Source organism: Scyliorhinus canicula, chromosome 3 (genome assembly GCF_902713615.1).
Source record: "Scyliorhinus canicula chromosome 3, sScyCan1.1, whole genome shotgun sequence".
Lineage (NCBI taxonomy): Eukaryota > Metazoa > Chordata > Chondrichthyes > Carcharhiniformes > Scyliorhinidae > Scyliorhinus > Scyliorhinus canicula.
Window position 1 is genome coordinate 227,719,740 of NC_052148.1, and position 23,060 is coordinate 227,742,799.

At 49.3% G+C, this 23,060-nt stretch overlaps 1 protein-coding gene across 3 annotated transcripts in view; it reads left to right on the forward strand.

Annotated features, from left to right (window-relative positions):
- LOC119963342 overlaps positions 1-23,060 on the forward strand; it is a 320,297-nt gene that overhangs the window by 147,595 nt on the left and 149,642 nt on the right. For all 3 annotated transcript variants that reach the window (XM_038792342.1, XM_038792344.1, XM_038792343.1), the window contains 2 exons: positions 9,387-9,701; positions 22,329-22,643. In XM_038792342.1, coding sequence (XP_038648270.1) covers positions 9,387-9,701; positions 22,329-22,643 — 630 coding nt within the window. The remainder of the gene's footprint in view (positions 1-9,386; positions 9,702-22,328; positions 22,644-23,060) is intronic.

A 23,060-nucleotide genomic window follows, 5' to 3' on the forward strand; every position in this document is an offset into this window, starting at 1 on the left:
GCCAGTGAAAGACATGAAGCCGAGACAAAGCAATAGAAGTTGCTGAAGGGCAGAAAGCTGGAGAAGGTCTAGATGCTCACACCAAGGGTGGAACAGCCCACACAGACCATAGGCGAGAACTGCTCAAAGGTAGCAAGGCCAAAGCCAGGCCAGTAAAATACTAGGATCAGAGAGGACTCCTGGGATCTGAAATAGATTGTCCAAAAATCCCCAAATTGAATAGGGACCAGAGAAATCCTCAACCATGGTAGATGTATTGAGGGAGATTCCCTTCGTAACCAAACAGCAAGAATGAAAACCGGGCAATAAGCCTGGAAAGGAAAAGGTCAAGGGCTTGCACCCGAAATATGGTCTGACTCTCTTTTTCCTGCTTTGAATAGGAAGTCCCCAGACCTGGCCAACAAATTTGAAAAGAAGGTATCCTTACCCCTGCCAAGTGATCAAGGAGGTCTGGCTGTCTGAAACCTTGATTTCAATTTTAGAAGAGGGTTGCCCAGAAAGTCCCCAACATCCTTTGGTGAATAATATTTACTGTGCCCAGATTTAAACCAATAGCAGCCTGCACCCATGTTAGGTGAGCAGACGGTCTGGCTACCCCAAGCCATCTTTCTGAGTTTGGAGGGAGATCCGAGGGATTCCCCCCAGATCTGGGGAGGAAACCTCCTCCCCCAGTCAAAAAGCCATCAGAGAGCAGAGCTGGAGATGCACATCCACTAGAGGGCAGTGGTGTTCCAGAGGACAGGGAACATGTTGCGAAAAACAAAGGTCCCGGCCCGGAAGCCAGTGATTAATTTCTCTGCTTTGTGGCAGATTTAACGTGGAGCTGCAAAATGCCCGGATTCACCAGAAAGAGTGAGGGTGAGGCCATAAGGAGGTACAGCAGGACCCCAACCAGATTGGACCCCATGCTCAATCCAACAGGCTACTGCACCATAGCCATATCCAGTATTGCTGCAGGGGAGACTCCTGCGAGAATGTCACCTTCCTTTCATCCTCGTCCAGAATGGCTGACCTAAGTTCAGGGGCCTACAGCTGTATACACTAAAAGTCCCTTGCACAGGAAGCTGGCACTCTCCAGCTGTGCTAGCCCCTGAGCCAGGATCCTCTAAAGGTGTCAAAGATCAGTTCAGTCCTAGGATCCCAGGGCCTGGTATCCCCAGAATGAGCTGTCCCTGAGCAGCGTGCTGAACAACCTAACCTACGCTCGACCCCTGTAAAGCCCCCAGACCACGGCCCCAGCCCACCCACTGGTGTCACAGGCATCGCCTTCTCACCCCAGTCTGCCCGCTGTCCTTGAGATCATAGAATCACATTATCACTACAGTGCAGCAAGAGGCCATTTGGCCCACTGATTCTGTACTGGCACCCTGAAGAAGCACCCTACTTAGGCCCACACCCATGCCCTATCCCTGTAATACCACTTAACCTTGTGGGCACTCAGGGGCAATATGACCTAGCCTATCCACCTAACCTGCACATCTTTGGACTGTGAGGGAAACCACGGAGGAAAACCACGCAGAGGTTGCAAACTCCACACTGACAGTAACCCAAGGTCAGAATTAAACCTGGGTCCCTGGTGCTGTGAGGCAGCAGTGCTAACCACTGTGCCAACATGCCACCGGCGTCAGGAGAGGGTTATTTAAAAGAACTGGAGACCGACTTAGTCTTCTTGGTGGCAGGCCCTGGATTGTCTCCAGCATTTCCTCCTCCATGAGGGTGCCCCTAGGGCCCTGGGTGACTCCATAGGACGGAGGGGCATCTGGAGTGAGGTTCAGAAGCCTCTGAGTCATCTGCTGCTGCCAGTCCTGGAAGCTCCCCATTGTCTGCACCACGGTGTTGACACCCTGTGATGATCGGAATACCTTGCCCTTTAAGAGGCTTGGCATTGCCCCTTTAAGAGGCTTGGAACCCTGGGGGACTCCGCCTCTGGCTATGCCCCCTGGGAAACAGTATTTAAGATGAGACTCCATTTTGCGAGCACACTTCTCTTGGATGCTGCCATTGTTCAATGCTTATTAAAGCCTTTGATTACGGACCTAACTTTCGCGTCGTAATTGAGAGTGCCTCACACCCTCAACAATGGTCCTCAGTGACAGGGCCATGCACTGGAGTGCTTCGGCGATGTCCACCTGCATCCCTCATCAACTGGGACATGATATTAAAACCCTCAGCCATTGTTGACATGGACTGAGATATGCCTTGGACACCATCGCTCACATCGACGACAGGTCTTGCAATATGATTGCTACCTAGCAGCATTGGCCTGGGTGCCATGCATTGCCTACACCATGTCCCGCACCTGAAGGCTTTGGGACTCCTCCAAACGGCCTTGCCATCGCTGGAATGTCACTGATACCACCTCCTGAATTTTATGGCTGTGTCCTATTGTCTGCATCAGCTCTGGGAGAATCTTGTTCAGAGGCTTGACATCTGGCTGGGACCCAGATATGTTTTGGGATCCAGCAGACCCAGACTGCTTTCTCCCTGGGATGTTCCTGCCTCCACCTGATGTGCATCAGCAACTGTGTGCTGCTCACCAGGTTGTGCCTCTGAAACCTGTCCACTAGTGTCTCTGCGCTGGTGGGAGGTGCAAATGATAACTGTGATCCTTTGCCTGTGCTGTGTTCTCCTCAGAGCCCTCCTCCAAGGTGGTCCTTGGGTGTGGTGGTGAGGGGCTCCGACTCCGGATGGCCCAGACTCATCAGATGGAGATCCTGCAAGACAATGGACATGAAAGGGAAAGGTTATTTTTGTGGGACTAAACAACTCACTTGAGACAGGTCACCTGGATGAAAGGACAATGGATCTTCAGTTCACTGGCGAAGGCCAAACTTGCTATTGGTCACTGCTCTCTCCTCAGGCACCTCAGCGATTTCCAGGGCCCGTTCGTCATATGGGGTGAAGACTTGTATCTCTGGGATATCTCTGGGATATCTCCCCCCCACCCCCCACCCCGCTCCCTGACTTTGACCTTTCCCTCTTATTATGGACTATGTTCTCCTGCGGGGACAAGGAGAGCACATTGTGAGCCGCACGCTTGATCGGTCAAGGGGGTCTATAGCAGGTAGCATGTATGGATGCTTCATCTAGACATAAATGGATTGTGCTGGTGGGTGCCAGGGGTTTGGAGGAACAAGCTTGAAGATATGTTGGGAGGGTGTGAAGTGTCAGACAGTGGATTGTGTGTGGGAGGGGGACGGTTTTCGAAATTGAGCGATGGCAGACGGGACTGATACCATAAGAGAGGTGGTAACTTGCCCTTGTAGCTCTTTGGAAGTCATTTGTCTTCGTCCGATATTGGAGGGCTGTCCTCCTGGTCATGCTGCCTACACTCACTGCAGCTGCCACTGCCTCCCAAGTGGCAATAGTGACCTTGCTGCTGGTTCTCCGACTTCATCCACAGCATCGAGAAGCTTGTCCAGGTCAACATCCCCAAAGCGAGGAGCAGGCCTCCGCATTTCTTGGCTGCTGAGGGAGCGTTTAAAGGCTGCCCCCCCTTGTTAGCGGTGAGCAGTTGAGGTGCAAGTCAGGCGAATCAGACGGTGAAGGAGCCAGACATGTTGAGATTCACATGGGAGCTCATTTTCTGCACTCTTGCAGGTGAATACAGTCCATGATCTTGCCATTGCAGCCGATGCAAAATACACTTGCCAAATTCTTCCAAAATGACAATTAGACTATTTTTGGCGAATCGCGTCCAACAAGCTTTATTCCTATGGCCGCAATTCTACCAAAAAAGGACTAAGGATGCGATCTTCCCAAAAGGGAACAAAGTCCCGAGTGAGCGCATTTAGCCGCGTGTTTCTTGGCAGTCACAGTGCCGAGAAACACATGACTATTCAATGCGACTCGCTTTGAATAAGGGGCCTGACCAGGGAACGCACAGCTGAGGCTGCATATAGCCCCATTTTTTACAATAGGGAGCTCCAATCACTGGAGGATTGGGCCCTCAGTGTAATTTTGGGCTGGAATCGTGGGGTGATTTCCTTCGGGTGTATGGATGTGATCTAGATCGCAATTCATCCACATTTAGCCACTATTTTGGAGCTTGTGGAGATTCTCACTGAAACATCCCAGACTTAGAAATTTTTCTGGAGTGCGGAACTAAAGACGCCGGCAATATTGGTTCCTCAGAGATTGGTGTGTCCTTTTTAAAAGGCTTCCCAATCTCAAAGTTAAGATGAGGGTCCCCCACACCCCACCCACAGATACCATGACACCCGCAGACATGGGCAACTCCCCAGTCTTGGAGGGGCAACCTCCCCTGCCATTTCTAAATGTCCGCATCTCCTCCCCCTACACCACCCAGGAACAAGGGTAACCAGGCCCCAACCACATCCATCAATGTAGGCATTGGGGCATTGCCCCCCCTCCCAAATAAGCATTCTTTGCTATGGGATTGCTGAGGAGCCCCCCCCCCCCCCACCTTTTAGGCCACTCCTTTGTACCCACCCTTCACACCCACCCTTCATACTCCCCCAGCCTTCTTACCACCCCCCTCACTCTTCACACTCACTCTTCAGGCACCCACCCTCCAGAAACCCCTGCAGGCCTCCCCCTTCATGCCCCTCCTTCATGACCCCCTTCACTCCCTCTCTCATTAACAGTCACCACTGTTGTATTGTGTATACTGCATACGAGGGTATTACGGTAAGGCCCCTGTACTACAGGTACGGGGGTAATTCCCTGCCTGCTGGCTCCGCCCAGTAGGCGGAGTATAAATGTGTGGGCTCTCTGAGCTGCAGCCATTTCTGCAGCAGCTGCGGGAGGCTCCACATCTCTGTGTAATAAAGTCTCGATTACTCTCTACTCTCGTCTCTTCGTAATTGATAGTGCATCAATTTATGACGCAGAGATTTTAAAACGATGGATCTCCGCATCAAGCCAGAACGCCTGCAGCTGCACCCTCAAGCAGACAATGCCAAGTCGGCCTTCACACATTGGCTCGCCTGCTTCGAGGCATACATCGGATCTACGACTGACCCACCCTCAGAGGCACAGAAGCTCCAGATCCTTTACATGCGGCTGAGCTCCGACATCTTCCCCCTCATCCAGGACGCGCCTACCTACGCTGAGGCCAGGGTGCTACTGAAGGAGAACTACGCTCAGCAGACCAACAAAATCTACGCCAGGTACCTCCTCTCCACGCGGCATCAACTCCCCGGTGAGTCTGTGGAGGATTTCTGGCGTGCCCTGCGCGTCCTAGTGAGAGACTGCGATTGTCAGGCCGTTTCGGCCGCTGAACATTTTGACCTGCTACTCAGAGACGCGCTCGTTACGGGCATAGGGTCGGCCTACATCCGCCAGCGCCTCTTAGAAGGGGCTACGCGACCTCCAAGAAACTAGCGCTCTCGCTCACAGTCGCCTCACGCAATATTTAGGCGTGTGCCCACGACCGCACGGCCCACCCCTTCTGGGCATCGTGGACCCCGCCAGCGAACATCCCACCATGGACCCCACCAGCGACCTCCCCCAGCCAACTCCAGGCCTGCGCCGCGCGGCAGTCAACCAACCCCGGGGGACCCAAGTGCTACTTCTGCGGACAGTCAAAACACACCCGGCAGCGCTGCCCAGCACGGAGCATGCTCTGCAAGGCCTGCGGGAAGAAAGGACATTTCGCTGCTGTGTGCCAGGCCCGCTCGGTCGCTGCTATTATCCCGGCACCCCCCATGTGCGACCCGCGGGCGCCGCCATCTTCCTCGCCTCAGACCACGTGCGGCCCATGGGCACCGCCACCTTGCTCACCTCACAACACGTGCGGCCCATGGACGCTGCCATCTTGCCTGCCTCAGGACACGTGCGGCCTGTGGGCGCCGCCATCTTCCCTGCCTCAGGACCCCTGCTCGTCGAGCACCTCATCGGGCCACTCATCGCCTGCAACCGCCGCCGGCGAGCCACATCTGGCATCCATCACGATCGACCGGTCCCTCGCGACCGCTTCGACGACAGTGAAGGTCGACGGGCACAAGATATCCTGCCTTCTGGACCCCGGGAGCACTGAGAGCTTCATCCACCCCGATACGGTAAGGCGCTGCTCCCTCACAGTACACCTCATCAACCAGAGAATCTCCCTGGCCTCCGGATCACACTCTGTGGCGATCTGGGGGTACTGCACCGCCACCCTCACAATCCAGGGCGTAGAGTTCAGCGGCTTCCGGCTCTACATCCTACCCAACCTCTGCGCTGCCTTGCTACTCGGCCTGGACTTCCAGTGCACCCTCCAGAGCCTAACCCTGAAATTTGGCGGGCCCCTACCACCCCTTACTGTATGCGGCCTCACGACCCTTAAGTTCGACCCACCTTCCCTGTTTGCGAACCTCACCCCAGATTGCAAACCCGTCGCCACCAGGAGCAGACGGTACAGTGCCCAGGACAGGACCTTCATTAGGTATGAGGTCCAGCGGCTGCTGTGGGAAGGTATTATTGAGGCCAGCAACAGCCCCTGGAGAGCCCAAGTGGTAGCGGTGAAAACTGGGGAGAAAAACAGGATGGTCGTTGACTACAGTCAGACCATCAATCGGTACACGCAGCTCGACGCGTACCCCCTCCCACGCATATCTGATATGGTCAATCAGATTGCACAGTACCGGGTCTTCCCGCCAGTGGACCTGAAATCTGCCTACCACCAGTTCCCCATTCACAAGGCGGACCGCCAGTACATCACGTTTGAGGCGGACAGCCGCCTTTACCACTTCCTTAGGGTTCCCTTCGGCGTCACTAACGGGGTGTCGGTCTTCCAATGGGAGATGGACCGAATGGTTGATAGGTACGGACTGCGGGCCACTTTCCCGTACCTGGATAACGTCACCATCTGCGGCCACGACCAGCAGGATCACGACGCTAACCATTCCAAATTCCTTCACACTGCCAAACTCCTCAACCTAACCTACAGCAAGGAGAAGTGCTTGTTCAGCACGGACCGATTAGCCATCCTCGGCTATGTGGTTCAGAACGGGGTTCTCGGACCAGACCCCGATTTCATGCCCCCCTCATGGAACTCCCCCTCCCCCACTGCCTCAAGGCCCTCAAACGATGCCTGGGGTTCTTCTCGTACTACGCTCAGTGGGTCCCTAACTATGCGGACAAGGCCCGCCCACACAGCCACTCCACAGTTTTTCCCCTGACGGCCGAGGCTCACCAGGCCTTCAACCGTATCAAGGCCGACATCGCCAAGGCCGCGATGCACGCGGCCGACGAGACCCTCCCCTTCCAAGTCGAGAGCGATGCTCTGGCTGCCACCCTCAACCAGGCAGGCAGGCCTGTGGCACTCTTTTCCCGCACCCTTCATGCCTCTGAAATTTGGCACTCCTCGATCAAAAAGGAGGCCCAAGCTATCGTTGAAGCTGTGCGGCATTGGAGGCATTACCTGGCCAGCAGGAGATTCAGTCTCCTCACTGACCAACGGTCGGTTGCCTTCATGTTTAACAACACACAGTGGGGTAAGATAAAAATTATAAAATCTTGAGGTGGAGAATCGAGCTCTCACCTACAAGTATGAGATTTCTATCGCCCCGGTAAGCTCAACGAGCCACCCCCCGATGCCCTATCCCGAGGTACATGTGCCAGCGCACAAGTGGACCGACTCCGCACCCTGCACGACGATCTCTGTCACCCAGGGGTCACCCGCTTTTATCACTTCATAAAGGCCCGCAATCTGCCCTACTCCATCGAGGAAGTCAGGGTTATCACCAGGGACTGCCAGGTCTGCGCGGAGTGTAAACCGCACTTCTACCGGCCAGACCGTGCGTGCCTGGTGAAGGCCTACCGCCGCTTTCAATGCGTCAGCGTGAACTTCAAAGGGCCCCGCCCCTCCACCGACCACAAAACGTACTTTCTCAATGTGGTCGACGAATATTCAAGATTTCCCTTCGCTGTCCCATGCCCCGATATGACATCTGCCACCGTCATCAAAGCCCTCAACACCATCTTCGCTCTGTTTGGTTTCCCCGCCTACGTCCACAGAGACCGGGGATCCTCATTTATGAGCGATGAGCTGCGCCAGTACCTGCTCAACAGGGGCATCACCTCGAGCAGGACGACCAGCTCCAACCCCCGGGGAAACGGGCTGGTGGAGTGGGAGAATGGGATGGTCTGGAAGACCGTCCAGCTGGCCCTACGATCCAGAAATCTCCCGGCCTCCCGCTGGCAGGAGGTCCTCACCGACGCCCTTCACTCCATTCGGTCGCTCCTGTGCACTGCAACTAACGAAACTCCCCATGAACATCCCCTTGCCTTCCCCAGGAAGTCCACCTCCAGGGTTTCGTTCCTAATGTGGCTGGCAGCTCCAGGACCCGTTCTCCTCCGCAAGCATGTGCGGCTCCACAAGGCGGATCCATTGGTTGAGAGGGTGCAGCTACTCCACGCGAACCCGCAGTATGCCTATATAGCATACCCGACAGACGCCAAGACACAGTCTCCCTCAGGGACCTGGCGCCATCTGGGTCCCCCCCCCCCCCCCCCCCCCCCCCCCCCCCCGGCCCCGGCGCCACCTTCCCTCCCCCTGATGCACCCCACCACAGCCCCCGCTCCAAGATGATCCACCCTCCCGTTGGTCCTACCCGGGGATAAAGATGAGGTCGACACGCTCCCGGAGTCACCGACGACCGAACCGACCAACGCCTGAATCGCCACACCTGCGGCCCTTGCAACGACGGATCAAGGCGCTCAATCGTCTAAATTTGTAACCTCTTTCTTAAATTTTAAACAACCTGTATGTAAATAGCTTTCCACCACCTTTGGACTCTTTTTTAACAGGGAGTGAATGTGGTAGTCACCACTGTTGTATTGTGTATACTGCATACGAGGATATTACGGTAAGGCCCCTGCACTACAGGTACGGGGTAGATCCCTGCCTGCTGGCTCCGCCCAGTAGACAGAGTATAAATGTGTGGACTCTTCGAGCTGCAGCCATTTCGGCAGCAGCTGCGGGTGGCTCCACATCTCAGCAAAATAAATCCTCGGTTACTCTTGTCTTGTCGTAATTGATAGTGCATCAAAATAAACGCCCAACCTGTTTACAAATCCTTATGGCAGTGTCTGGTGTCTTGTACAATAAATAGGCCCAAAGTATTATATCATTATTATAATCTGACTGTTGGTTGTTTCATGTCAACTAGAACCTTCATGTTGACAGAAATTGTTTGCAAAAGTAAACTCCAGGAGGATTAAATAGAAGACAAGTTCTGAATGTGCTGTTACCGGGTGGGCGGCTTAGATCCCAGTCCGTTCACTAATGGCAACTCATGACATTGGAACGCTCACTGAAAACCTCACATGATCCTCAAACTGCAGTCCCATTCTCACCCCAGGTCCATAATTACAGTGAATACTAGATCATTCTAGTTAAAGCCAGAATGGTTGCTCACATTTCCTGATATCTATTCCAGGTCCAGTACCCATCCGGCTGGTGAACGGTACCAACATGTGTTCCGGAAGAGTTGAAGTTTATCGTCACGCTGCCTGGGGGACCATCTGTGGCAAAGGCTGGGATATTAACGCAGCAAATGTGATCTGCAGAGTGTTGAACTGTGGGTCAGCCTTGTCAGCAACACAGAATAACCCCTATGGAGAGGGGACTGGAAACATCTGGTTAAATGATGTGACCTGTGACGGGAGAGAGCTTTCATTTGATCAATGTTTTGCCAACCCACAGGTGGGGAATACCTGCACACACACAGAGGATATTGGAGTGACCTGTTCAGGTGAGTAGAGTTCTCTGCTCAACTGTGTGGGGTTCTTTAGGAGAACTGGGTTCTCTTTGTGACTGAGTGGCTCAGTTCACCAGCATATATTGGAAAGTTGATATGAGAGCAAGGAGCACTCAGCAGAAGCACCATAATGAATTGCTCCAGCAGTCTTAAGATTTAAAAATTCACATCCTTTTGTTTAAATCCACCAATGCCTCTTTCTCCCTCCCTCTCTGTCCCTCTGTAACCTTCTCAAGATCTTTGATTCACATTCTTTTGATCAGATCACTCCATGACCCTCACCCAGTTCCTACTTCCAACCTTTACAATTCTCACTCTGCTGCTCAAATGCTTCAACGATTCCCACCTCTCCCTGTCTTCGTAAGCTCCCTGAGCCCCTACATTCCACATCCTCCTGTTCAAATCCCTCAATGGCCCTTGCGCCTCCCTATCAGTGTAACCCCTTCTAACTCTACAGCATTTTGAGATCTCGCCTCTCTTCTATATCTGGCTTTGTAAGAATCTCCTATTTTGATCCCAACACCATTGACAACTGAGCTTTCAGGTACCTGGGCCTTGAGCTCTGGAATCACCTCCCTAAATCTCTCTCTCATCTCTTTTCAGATACTCCTTAAAACTTGGTTGTCAAATCATCCATCCTTTTACTGTTTGTGACCCTTTCCCATGTGTGAAAATTGATGTTTGGAGCCTTATGTCATGCTTGAAAGAATCCTTGAAACAGAGCTTTGGTGTTCTGCTGATCTTCTGGCTCCAGCTACATTCCCGTACAGAATATATATGGGAATGCATCCGTCTCTCTGCTGGGAATGTGCCAAATTCTATGATGTCACTTCTATTTGATGCGAGCAGGCGTACTGGAGAGATTTACTTTAAAAAAAAATTCCAGTTAAGGGGCAATTTAACGTGGCCAATCCCTTACCCAACACATCTTTGGGTTGTGTGGGGTGAGCCCATGCAGATACAGGCAGAATGTGCAAACTCCACACAGACAATGACCCGGAGCCGGGATCGAACCCGGATCCTCGCATTGTGAGGTGGCAGTGCTAACCACTGGGAGATTTACTTTTGCGAGGATTCGCAATCATGATTTTGTTCTTCCATGACATGTCATGAATGTGCCACAATCGAAGATGAAAACTTTTATGCTTTGTTTCTTCATCACTCTATGTCATCCACAGCTGTGCATCAAGGTGCTGAGAAAAGATCTCATGAAGCACCTTGGCTCTAAGGATCAGAAGTTATTTTGAACATTTCATTAGTTGTCCAAAGATAATCATTGCTTTCTCTCTGCATGTACTGTGTTCTGCATCAAGAGTCAGATTGTGTGCCACCATTGATCCAAGGTAACAATAGCATGCTAACTAATTCCAACAGGGGTGTTATTTCTCATGATCAAGGGTAGAGATGTGATACCCTGTTCCAAACCACCATTTTCTTGATGCTTAAAATAAGGGACAGCCAGTTACAGCCATGGAAGAGACAATCCATGAGTCTTTGTAGCTGAGTTTATGCTGGGGGGACTAGCGAGGCATCACCGGAGTATAGGAGTTTTCAGATCAAAATTTGCTGTATTTTTGTCTTCGCTTTCAATCTAGACAGATCTTGCTGTCTGATCTAGTGTGCTGGCAAGTTCCTTCCATATTTACAGGGAAGTCTGAGGTCAGAAAAACTGGAGAAGAAAATACCAAAAAAAAAGCGGGAGCTGATAAACAGGAATTAACAAGCACACCACAAAAGTGCCAAGCAATCGTCTGCCATTGACATTCAACTACATTCCCATTAGTGAATCTCCTACTATCAACACCCTGGGCGTCTCCATTGATCAGAAACTTAACAAGACTGGCCGTATAAATACTGTGGCTGCAAGAATAGGTCAGAAGTTGGGAATTCTTCAGCAAGTAAGTTACTTCCTGACATCCAATGCCTGTCCACCATTGACGAGGCACAAGTCAAGGGTGATGAAATTAAAGTTAAAGTCAGAGGTCCCATGGTGGGATAACAATGACAATGACGTAAGTACAGTCATGGCAACATGGAGCATCAACAAACTGTTTTTCGAGTTCAGAGATGGGTGTAGCAAGTGAGATACAGAAGAAATATAAGGGTGTCCAATTGGTCGATGCATGGTGGAGGTTTCTAGTGAGGATGTGTTTGTGGAGGTGTACAGAGAGATTTGCAAGATCACTAAACATGATTGCAAAGTTGGAGGACATCATGAAATCCAGAAGCAGTAGACATTTGCTCTTCTGCTCGGGTGAGCAGTTTTCTGGCCAGAAGCAGACTGAAACTGAAAAACAGCACAACCAGTGGTCAATCACAGGCTCAGCAGGACAGTGATGTCTTTTAATCACAGCAGCATACTGAACTTCTCACTTCCAATCCTGTTCTAAAATGTAGGTTATATATGCTGGGCTGTATTCCCTGGAATATGGAAGATTTAAGGGGTAATCTAATCAAATCCTTTAAAATGATTAAAGGAATGGATAGGGTAGATCGAGAAAAATGATTTGCTCTGGTGGGGAAGACCAGAACAAGGGGACCATTCCTTAAAATTCGAGCTAGGCTATTCAGGGCTCATGTTTTCATACCCAGGGGAGTGGAAATCTGGAACTCTGTTAAAAATGTGGGTTATTGTAGTTGCATGCAATGTCTCTTTAAGAACGGATTACATCACATGACTTGTCTTTTGCGAAGTATAGTATCAAACCTTGTACAGTCAAGCCCTATTCAATAAACCTCTGTTAATCTTGCATCAAACCCACCAGCAATGACAGTCTATTTATTTTGTACTGTTAGTCTTAAGCTACAACAGTTTAAAAAAGAAAACTGGCGAAGAGGAATTGGTCAAAAGAAAAATATTTTTTTTTCAAAAAGCTTGTTGGAGTGGAGCAACTTCAACAGATCAATCGATAAATTGTTTAACAGAAGGTCAGAAATTGCTGACATTGGAACCGGTATGATTTTAGGGCAAAAATTCAAATGGAAGAGTCCGTACTGATTTGAGCTGGTAAGACAGCGGGGTAGAGCAGGGTAGAGTACAAAAGATTATGACAACTTACATGAAAGTTAAAGTTGTTACAAGGTGGTCATCCATCTTGAATGAACTAGACATTGAATTAAGTGAAGGGGGAGAGAATTCTGATACCTTGAAAAATGGCGGGAATTTTTGTGGCATGATGGGCTCTTTTGATGAAGACTCGGAGAACTGGAAATCATATTCAAAGAGATTTAATTATTATATTTCAGCCAACAAAATATAGGAAGAGATTAAGCTCCCTGCCTTCTGAAGCAAAACTTTTCATTTGCTAAGAAGCTTAGTTCAGCCCGTGAAACCTGGGGATAATACATATCAAGAACTGATAAAAATATTAGAAGACCATTATGCACCAAACCCTTGATTATTGAGGAGAGGTTTCGAAGGAATCAGTTAGAAGGATAAAATTTTGCACAGTTTGTTGCAAGCCTTCAGTGACTTGCAGAGTTTTGTACTTTGGTGATTTGTTAGACGGCTCAATTAGAAATCGTTTAGTGTGTGGTTTGGAAGATGAGGCCATTCAAAGAAGGTTATTAACGGAACATAATCTAAGTCTGTAAATTACATTAGATATTGCTGTTTCAATGGAACTCACAGCTAAGGAAGCCTCTGATCTCGGAACAAGCATGAGGATCCTAAAAACTGGCTGACTCCCAGAGGAGTCTACCCAGCAAAAGGCATGTCATCGCTGTGCAAAAACGAGCCATTCTCCAGCAATGTAAAAATTGTGGCAGAACTGGCCATACAGAAAGAGCTTGCTGGAGTAAAACAAATTCTCCAGAGAAGAACACGCAAAGGAAGACACAGAATCCATTCAAAGGAAGAATCAAAACAAATTCAATGAAGAAAATTCATATTGTACAAGAAAAGAATAACAACCATAATGAAACTAAAACGTTCATTCCAATAAAGCGTTAAAGTTGAACATGCCATCGGATGATTCACACTGTTTTTGGGTAGGGAAAATGTTGAATGGGCAACCTATTAAAATGGAGGTCTGCTGTCTCCCTAATTCCTGAGACCAGCTATGAACAGAAACTGAACCATCTGCCTTTAAAACCAGCAGATGTGATCTTGAGGACCTATACTGAGGAGATAGTACCTCTGTGAGGTTACATCACATTCAAGGTTGAACTAAGTGGACAAACCGCAGAGTTACCACTCCATGTGATGCAAGGATGTTTCCCCGCTCTCTTTGGCCGCCCTTGGCTGGAAAGGATTAATTGATTGGACCACCGTCAGCAACTTAGTTGATTCAAAGTCAGACTTACAGACCATATTGGCAAAATATAACAGTGGTTCTGAAGATACACTGGGATCCATGAAAGGTATACAAATGGCCTTCAAGGTTAAGGAAAATAACCAACCAAAATGTCTCAAGGCCAGAGCTGTACCCGACGCAATACATCTGAAGGTTGAATCCGAACTGCTGAGGCTTGTGGAAGCAGGAGTCTGAGAAACCATCACTACTAGTGACTGGGCAACCCCTATTGTACCTGTCATGAAACATAATGGTGCAATTTGCATTTGTGGAGATTTTAAGATAACTATCAATCCGATTCTAAGCGTGGGTCAATACCCTCTAGCATTGATTGATCGTTTGTTCGCAGGCCTAGCAGGAGGACAGAAGTTCAGCAGGATTAAGCTATCGCAGACCTACTGCAAATGAATGTGGCAGCTGAATCTCAACACCTGCTCTCCATCATCACACAAAAAGGCCTATTCCGCTACAAGAGATTGCCTTTTTGAATAAAGTCAGCACAAGCTTTATTTCTTTACTTCTAGCAGCTTACAACTATGTGTTCCAACACAGACTAGGTCCCCTAACATAGAACAGTACAGCACAGAACAGGCCCTTCGGCCCTCGATGTTGTGCCGAGCATTGTCCGAAACCAAGATCAAGCTATCCAACTCCCTGTCATTCTGGTGTGCTCCATGTGCTTATCCAATACCCTCTTGAAAGTTCCTAAAGTGTCCGACTCCACTATCACAGCAGGCAGTCCATTCCACACCCTACCCACTCTCTGAGTAAAGAACCTACCTCGGACATCCCTCCTATATCTCCTACCCTGAATCTTATAGTTATGCCCCCTTGTAACAGCTACATCCACCCGAGGAAATAGTCTCTGAACGTCCACTCTATCTATCCGCCTCATCATCTTATGAACCTCTATTAAGTCGCCTCTCATCCTCCTCTGCTCCAAAGAGAAAAGCCCTAGCTCCCTCAACATTTCCTCATAAGACCTATCCTGCAAACCAGGCAGCATCCTGGTAAATCTCCTTTGCACCCTTTCCAATGCTTCCACATCCTTCCTATAATGTGACCAGAACTGCACACAATACTCCAAATGTGGTCTCACCAGGGTCAGGTATAGTTGCAGCATAACCCCGTGGCTCTTAAACTCAAGCCCCCTGTTAATAAACGCTAACACACTACAAGCCTTCTTCATGGCTCTATCTACTTGAGTGGCAACCTTCAGAGATCTGTGGACATGAACCCCAATATCTCTCCGTTTGAATCTCAAGATCTCTCTGTTTGAACCCCAAGATCTCTCAGTTTGAAGCCCAAGATCTCTCTGTTCAGACCTCAAACACAGATGCCCTGAGTCGACTTCCACTGCCTGAAACCATACCACCACCCCCCAGTACAACAAGAAATAGTGTTAGGCCTCAACCTCCTGGATACGCTGACAATATCATCAAAGCAAATTCGGAATTTGACTCCGAGAAACCCATCCCGGGGTGGGGAAGGCCTATGCAGTTGTGGAGGGGGAATAAGAGTGGCTTCAGGTGATAAGTGTGTGGGGGGTTGCGTAGGGAGGTCTGGAGGTCAATGAGCTCTGAGTGGAGTGTGACTCAATCAGAAGAGGCTTCTGATGGAGGCCCCCATCCGTCGCCTTACCATCTGAAATTGACCTTAGTTTATTCCCGGTCTCCCTCCTACACACCATGCTGAACTGTCCTCTGCCCGTCAGCCTAAACATTGAGGCTGAATTGTGCTTTAATTAGGGTGAGTGGGCTTCCTATCTGAGGACCTGCGGGCCTGTGAGCTTGATTTCCGGGCCTGGTGATCTTTTTGTTTCTGGGCCTTGGGCCTGGCCAGGCAGACCCTCGCGAAATGCCCCTTCTCTCCACAGTCGCTGCAGATGGCGGAGCGGGCTGGGCAGAAATAGCACGGTGTGCCCCTGGTCTGGGCGGGTCACCGCGCGGCGGAGGCCCGTAGCGTGGCCAAGACTGGGGAAGTCCGAGGGGGGCTCACAGGGTCCGCGGGGTACGTGCCTAGGTTGTGGCGGGCCACTTCCAGTGAGGTGGCGAGTGTTACTGTGTCCTGAGGGTCTTTAGCTCCATTTGCAAGGAGTCGTTGCCTGATATGGGTAGAACGGAGCCGGACACGAACGCGTCTCGGATGTGCAGGTCCATGTGGACTTCCGCCGTCACGTCCTGATGATTATAGTTCCTGGCGAACACGGTAAGCTTTTCCACGTACTCATCTAGCATTTCCCCTGAGCGCTGCCGGCAGGTAGAGAGCAGATGCCGTGCGTGTACCTCATTTATGGGTTTGACGAAACGCTTTCGCAGGATCTCGACCGCCTCATTGTAAGTGGTCGCCTTCTCGATCATGGCGGAGATTCTATGGCTCACCCCGGCGTGGAGTAGGCGCAGCTTGCGTGGCCCTAGGATGGGAGTTTCTGAGGATTCCAGGTAGGCCTCGAAGCATCGGAGCCAGTAGTTAAAAATTTCTGTTACCTCCGGTGTCCGTGCTTCCAGGTTGAGCTTTTCTGGCTTGAGACCGGCGTCCATCCTAACGTAATCTGCTTATTAAATTGTCGTACCCTCAATAACGACACAGAAGTGTGGAATGGTAAATGAAGGCTTTAATAAGCAGAGAACTAGCCAGTTACCGAGACGGGTGCTTACTGAGTGCCACACCTACAGGGCGTCACCTTATATACAGGTCCCTGGTGGGCGGAGCCGTGGCAGAGTCCCCCAGGGTTCCAAACCCGGTCTTAAAGGGGCATCACCTACATGGTGTTCAGGGTACAGTAACCATTCATCACAGCATCCAAGTCACGGCAGGTGGGATCCTGAAGGGAATCCCATCCATATAATTTCAAGCTTCCCCCTTGTCCACCCCAGCTGAGAACCTGCCCCAGGGCAAGCATACATTCTGGCCCTGCTTTTAGTCTATGGTTGTTCTCCCTGCAATGTCTTACCTGTCTGTTGTGCCATGTGGAACAATCCATGCATCAGACCATCCACCCAACCTCTTCCATACTCTTTCCACCGATCATTCTCCCCCACCCCCCAATCTGTCTTCTGCAATTCTGCATCTTGCATAGGATCTCTTCTTCTCCCCTGGTATCTGGGAAAGATCAACTGTCTTCTCATCTTTCTCCATGTCCAGCTCTCTGTGAGGGGGGCAATGTTTGTTATGATGGTATTGACCCCTTAAGAACGGGAATCTTGGCTTTCTTTTGTGTGTAGAGCTGAATATCGCACTAAGTGAGATCAAATTACTCTGCACAGGCTGGGTTGGAGCCTGAGTGTTTACTGGTGTGTGTGCGCACTTTCACGTGCTCACAAGCATCAGTGGCTTATTGACTGGTCAAAGTCCACCCAGACCAGAAGACCTTAAGACATGGCCCATCGTGTCTGCTCCACCATTCAGTGAGATCATGGCTGATCTGATATAATCTTTAACTCCACTTTACCGCCTTAACCACATAACCCTTCACTGACTAAAAATCTGCCTATTTCAGCTTTGAACATACTTAATGACCCAGTAATTAAATCCACAGAATTACTAACCTCAGAGAATGGACGACCCCTTACTCTGAGATTTTGCCCTCTAGTCCTGGACAGTGACAGGGGTCACAGATTGAATGGCAGAACAGTCTTGAGGGGCCATATACCTTACTCCTGTTTCTTACATTCTTAATTCTAGACCTCTGGGTTACTTTCCCAGTTCTCTCTGATGCCTGTATTGACCTTGATGTGGAGATGCCGGCGTTGGACTGGGGTGAGCACAGTAAGAAGTCTTACAACACCAGGTTAAAGTCCAACAGGTTTGTTTCAAACACGAGCTTTCGGAGCACGGCTCCTTCTTCAGGTGAACCTGAAGAAGGAGCCGTGCTCCGAAAGCTCGTGTTTGAAACAAACCTGTTGGACTTTAACCTGGTGTTGTAAGACTTCTTACTGTATTGACCTTGGAGGAGATGCAACACAATGATACTGGGGGCTAAAACAGTTAAATTATGAAGACTGATTGCAGAGACTATACTTGGTACTTCATTGAATTGTTGCTCGTTCTGAGTTAGTGTGTTTAACACTCCTCCAACAGAGGAAGTGTGCTTAACACTCGCTTGGCTCTGTTTCTTATTTCTATGCTCTGGAGTCGCTAGGTGCCGTAAGAGACACCGTCACAAGGATCAAGGTCAAGTTCAAAGCAATAAAGCTATACACCAATTAGTAAGTCCAAACAGTTAGAGTTTATTATAACAATTATAATAAATACTCATGCACACGCTAAAGACTAACTTACTTCTCTACCATTAAACGACTAATACTTATCTAAGAAGGAACAGGCAAGGTCAGGGAACAAGGCCTTTGTTCCGTTCTGGTCTGCAACTTCTTGATACTACTGGTCGGCACGGGTATAAGTAATGCCTGGGTCAAGGTAGCGATCGTCGTTTTGGCACTTACCTATCGATGGCTGCTGCTTGACGGCTGGTGTAAAAGACAAGGGTCTGGAGGCTGGGGTCGGAGGCCGGAGACAGGGGACCGAACCATGTGCGGGACCTTCTTTTTATAGGTCCCAGGAGGTCCGTGCCCCTTGGGGCGGGCTTCCTCACCTGCTAGGGATCGATTGGGCCTTTCCCCAATCGATATGATTTGAAGCCCCCTATCCTAGGGTCGTTCCTTGATGGCTGGGGCGGTTCTTAGGACTCATTGTCCTGGTTTCGCTGGCTCCATCGTGTCTGCTTCTCTATTGAAAGTATCAATAGATACTTGAGTGTATCTATTGTGCCCGGGATTGTCCCGGTATCACCTCATTAGTATGTAGATGGCTTTCCCATTAACAGCGCTACCTGAACTCTGCAGCTGTCGGAAAACCGGTTTTTGCAAGTGTCCCAATGCTTAAAGCTTCTGCAAGCTGTTTGCTTTTGACCATGTCCGTTTTTCCCTGCACTCCTTGCAGTCTTCCATTTTGTATTCACTGGTGTCCATCTTAGATGTTCTGCATGTTCTTGATAAGTACGTACCAGTCAGGGAGGAAGGGGTAGAGCGAGGGAACCGTGGTTTACCAAAGAAGTGGAATCTCTTGTTAAGAGGAAGAAGGAGGCCTATGTGAAGATGAGGCGTGAAGTTTCAGTTGGGGCGCTTGATAGTTACAAGGAAGCGAGGAAGGATCTAAAGAGAGAGCTAAGACGAGCAAGGAGGGGACATGAGAAGTCTTTGGCAGGTAGGATCAAGGAAAACCCAAAAGCTTTCTATAGATATGTCAGGAATAAAAGAATGACTAGGGTAAGAGTAGGGCCAGTCAAGGACAGTGGTGGGAAGTTGTGTGTGGAGGCTGAGGAGATAAGCGAGATACTAAATGAATACTTTTCGTCAGTATTCACTCAGGAAAAAGATAATATTGTGGAGGAGAATGCTGAGACCCAGGCTATTAGAATAGATGGCATTGAGGTGCGTAGGGAAGAAGTGTTGGCAATTCTGGACAAGGTGAAAATAGATAAGTCCCCGGGGCCTGATGGGATTTATCCTAGGATTCTCTGGGAAGCCAGGGAAGAGATTGCTGAGCCTTTGGCTTTGATTTTTATGTCACCATTGGCTACAGGAATAGTGCCAGAGGACTGGAGGATAGCAAATGTGGTCCCTTTGTTCAAGAAGGGGAGTAGAGATAACCCCGGTAACTATAGGCCGGTGAGCCTAACATCTGTGGTGGGTAAAGTCTTGGAGAGGATTATAAAAGATACGATTTATAATCATCTAGATAGGAATAATATGATTAGCGATAGTCAGCATGGTTTTGTGAAGGGTAGGTCATGCCTCACAAACCTTATCGAGTTCTTTGAGAAGGTGACTGAACAGGTAGACGAGGGTAGAGCAGTTGATGTGGTGTATATGGATTTCAGTAAAGCGTTTGATAAGGTTCCCCACGGTCGGCTATTGCAGAAAATACGGAGGCTGGGGATTGAGGGTGATTTAGAGATGTGGATCAGAAATTGGCTAGTTGAAAGAAGACAGAGAGTGGTAGTTGATGAGAAATGTTCAGAATGGAGTTCAGTTACGAGTGGCGTACCACAAGGATCTGTTCTGGGGCCGTTGCTGTTTGTCATTTTTATAAATGACCTAGAGGAGGGCGCAGAAGGATGGGTGAGTAAATTTTCAGACGACACTAAAGTCGGTGGAGTTGTAGACAGTGCGGAAGGATGTTGCAGGTTACAGAGGGACATAGATAAGCTGCAGAGCTGGGCTGAGAGGTGGCAAATGGAGTTTAATGTGGAGAAGTGTGAGGTGATTCACTTTGGAAAGAATAACAGGAATGCGGAATATTTGACTAATGGTAAAATTCTTGGTAGTGTGGATGAGCAGAGGGATCTCGGTGTCCATGTACATAGATCCCTGAAAGTTGCCACCCAGGTTGATAGGGTTGTGAAGAAGGCCTATGGTGTGTTGGCCTTTATTGGTAGAGGGATTGAGTTCCGGAGCCATGAGGTCATGTTGCAGTTGTACAAAACTCTAGTACGGCCGCATTTGGAGTATTGCGTACAGTTCTGGTCGCCTCATTATAGGAAGGACGTGGAAGCTTTGGAACGGGTGCAGAGGAGATTTACCAGGATGTTGCCTGGTATGGAGGGAAAATCTTATGAGGAAAGGCTGATGGACTTGAGGTTGTTTTCGTTAGAGAGAAGAAGGTTAAGAGGTGACTTAATAGAGGCATACAAATTGATCAGAGGGTTAGATAGGGTGGACAGCGAGAGCCTTCTCCCGCGGATGGAGGTGGCTAGCACGAGGGGACATAGCCTTAAATTGAGGGGTAATAGATATAGGACAGAGGTCAGAGGTGGGTTTTTTACGCAAAGAGTGGTGAGGCCGTGAAATGCCTTACCTGCAACAGTAGTGAACTCGCCAACATTGAGGGCATTTAAAAGTTTATTGGATAAGCATATGGATGATAATGGCATAGTGTAGGTTAGATGGCCTTTAGGTTTTTTCCATGTCGGTGCAACATCGAGGGCCGAAGGGCCTGTACTGCGCTGTATCGTTCTATGTTCTATGGCTACAGAATACAGAAAATTAAAAAGTAATTTGATTAAAGTGTGTTGAGATCATTAATGGATTTGATAGGACAGGTAAGTGGAAACTATTTCCTTTGTTGTGGGGAGTCCAGAACAAGAGGGCTTATCTATAAATTAGAGGCCAGCCCAACAAGGGTGATGGCAACAAATATTTCTTCACGCAAAAGGCAAGTGGAAATCCAGAATGCTCCCACCACTCAGCCAAAAAAGCTAGGGGTCAGTTAGAAATTCCCAAACTGAGATTGAAAGATTATTAATATAAAAAACATAAAGTGCTGCAAAATTACGGCAGAACTGGCAGCATCTATGGAGGGAGAAACAGTGTTACCATTTTGAGTCCAGCATGCTTGCCTTCATTGGACGGGGTATTGAGTGCAAGAGTCGGCAGGTTACGTTACAGTTGTATAGCACTTTGGTTAGGCCACATTTGGAATACTGCGTGCAGTTCTGGTCGCCACATTACCAGAAGGATGTGGATGCTTTAGAGAGGTTGCAGAGGAAGTTCACCAGGATGTTGCCTGGTATGGAGGGTGCTAGCTATGAAGAAAGGTTGAGTAGATTAGGATTGTTTTCGTTGGAATGACGGAGGTTGAGGGGGGACCTGATTGAGGTCTACAAAATTATGAGAGGTATGGACAGGGTGTATAGCAATAAGCTTTTTCCACGAGTGGGGGTGTCAATTACAAGGGGTCACGATTTCAAGGTGAGAGGGGGAAAGTTTAAGGGAGATGTGCGTGGAAAGTTTTTTACGCAGAGGGTGGTGGGTGCCTGGAACGCTTTGCCAGCGGAGGTGGTAGAGGCGGGCATGATAGCATCATTTAAGATGCATCTAGAAAGTTATATGAACGGGCGGGGAACCGAGGGAAGTAGATCTTTGGAAAATAGGCGACATGTTTAGATAAAGGATCTGGATCAGCGCAGGCTGGGAGGGCCGAAGGGCCTGTTCCTGTGCTGTAATGTTCTTTGTTGTTTGTTCTTTTGACTCGGATGAGGATATTGAAGTCACTGAACCAAGGCAAGAGGATGGAGTTGAGGTATGGATCAGCCCTATCTATTATGATGGCGTAACAGGCTGATGGGGTTTAAAGGCATCCTACCTGTTCCTGTGTAAGAGGCTTGGGGGGCTGACTGGCTTCCTCCTGTTCCTAAATTCTTACATGTTCTTTGTGTCAACCAGTATTGGGAGGAAGTTGGTATCTGGGCTAAAGTGTTCAGATAATGCCTCCAGTGAAAGTCCGAATAAATCCAGACCAATTTACTGTGTTCCCATCTCTATTCCAGGTCCGTTGCCTGTACGGCTGGCGAATGGTTCCAACTTGTGCTCCGGGAGAGTTGAGGTCCATCTTAATGCCACCTGGGGAACTGTCTGCAACAGCGTTTGGGATGTAAATGCAGCGAGTGTGGTATGCAAAGTGTTGAACTGTGGGATGGCCCTGTCAGCAACAAGAGATGCGTACTATGGAGAAGGGACTGGGGACATCTGGATGGATAATATGAAGTGTGACGGGACAGAGCTTACCCTTGATCAATGCTCTGCCAAGCCACCGGTGAGGAATAACTGTTCACACAGGGAGGATGTTGGTGTGACCTGCTCAGGTGAGCAAATTTAACCTGATCCTTATGTTTGTTGGTTTTCAAACTGGTCTGGTTATTCAAATAAACTAGGCCTCTATTATTAGCTCAGGCCTCTGGGTTACCAGCTCAAGCTGGGTTATTAGTCCAGGCGAGTGTGTTACTAATCAGCTCTCTGGGTTACCAGCTCAGGCACCTGGGTTACTAATCCTGGCCTGTGTGTTACTAGTCCAGATCATTGGGTTACTAGTCCAGACCATTGGGTTACTAGTCCAGACCACTGGGTTACTAGTCCAGGCCTCTGCTCCTGCATTACAAGCTCAAGTCGACAAGGTTACTAGTCCAAGCCACTGGGTTACTAGTCAAGGCCCCTGCCCCTGTGTTACTAGCTCAGTTTTCTGGATCACTCATCCAAGACTCTGGGTTACTAGTCTTGGCCTC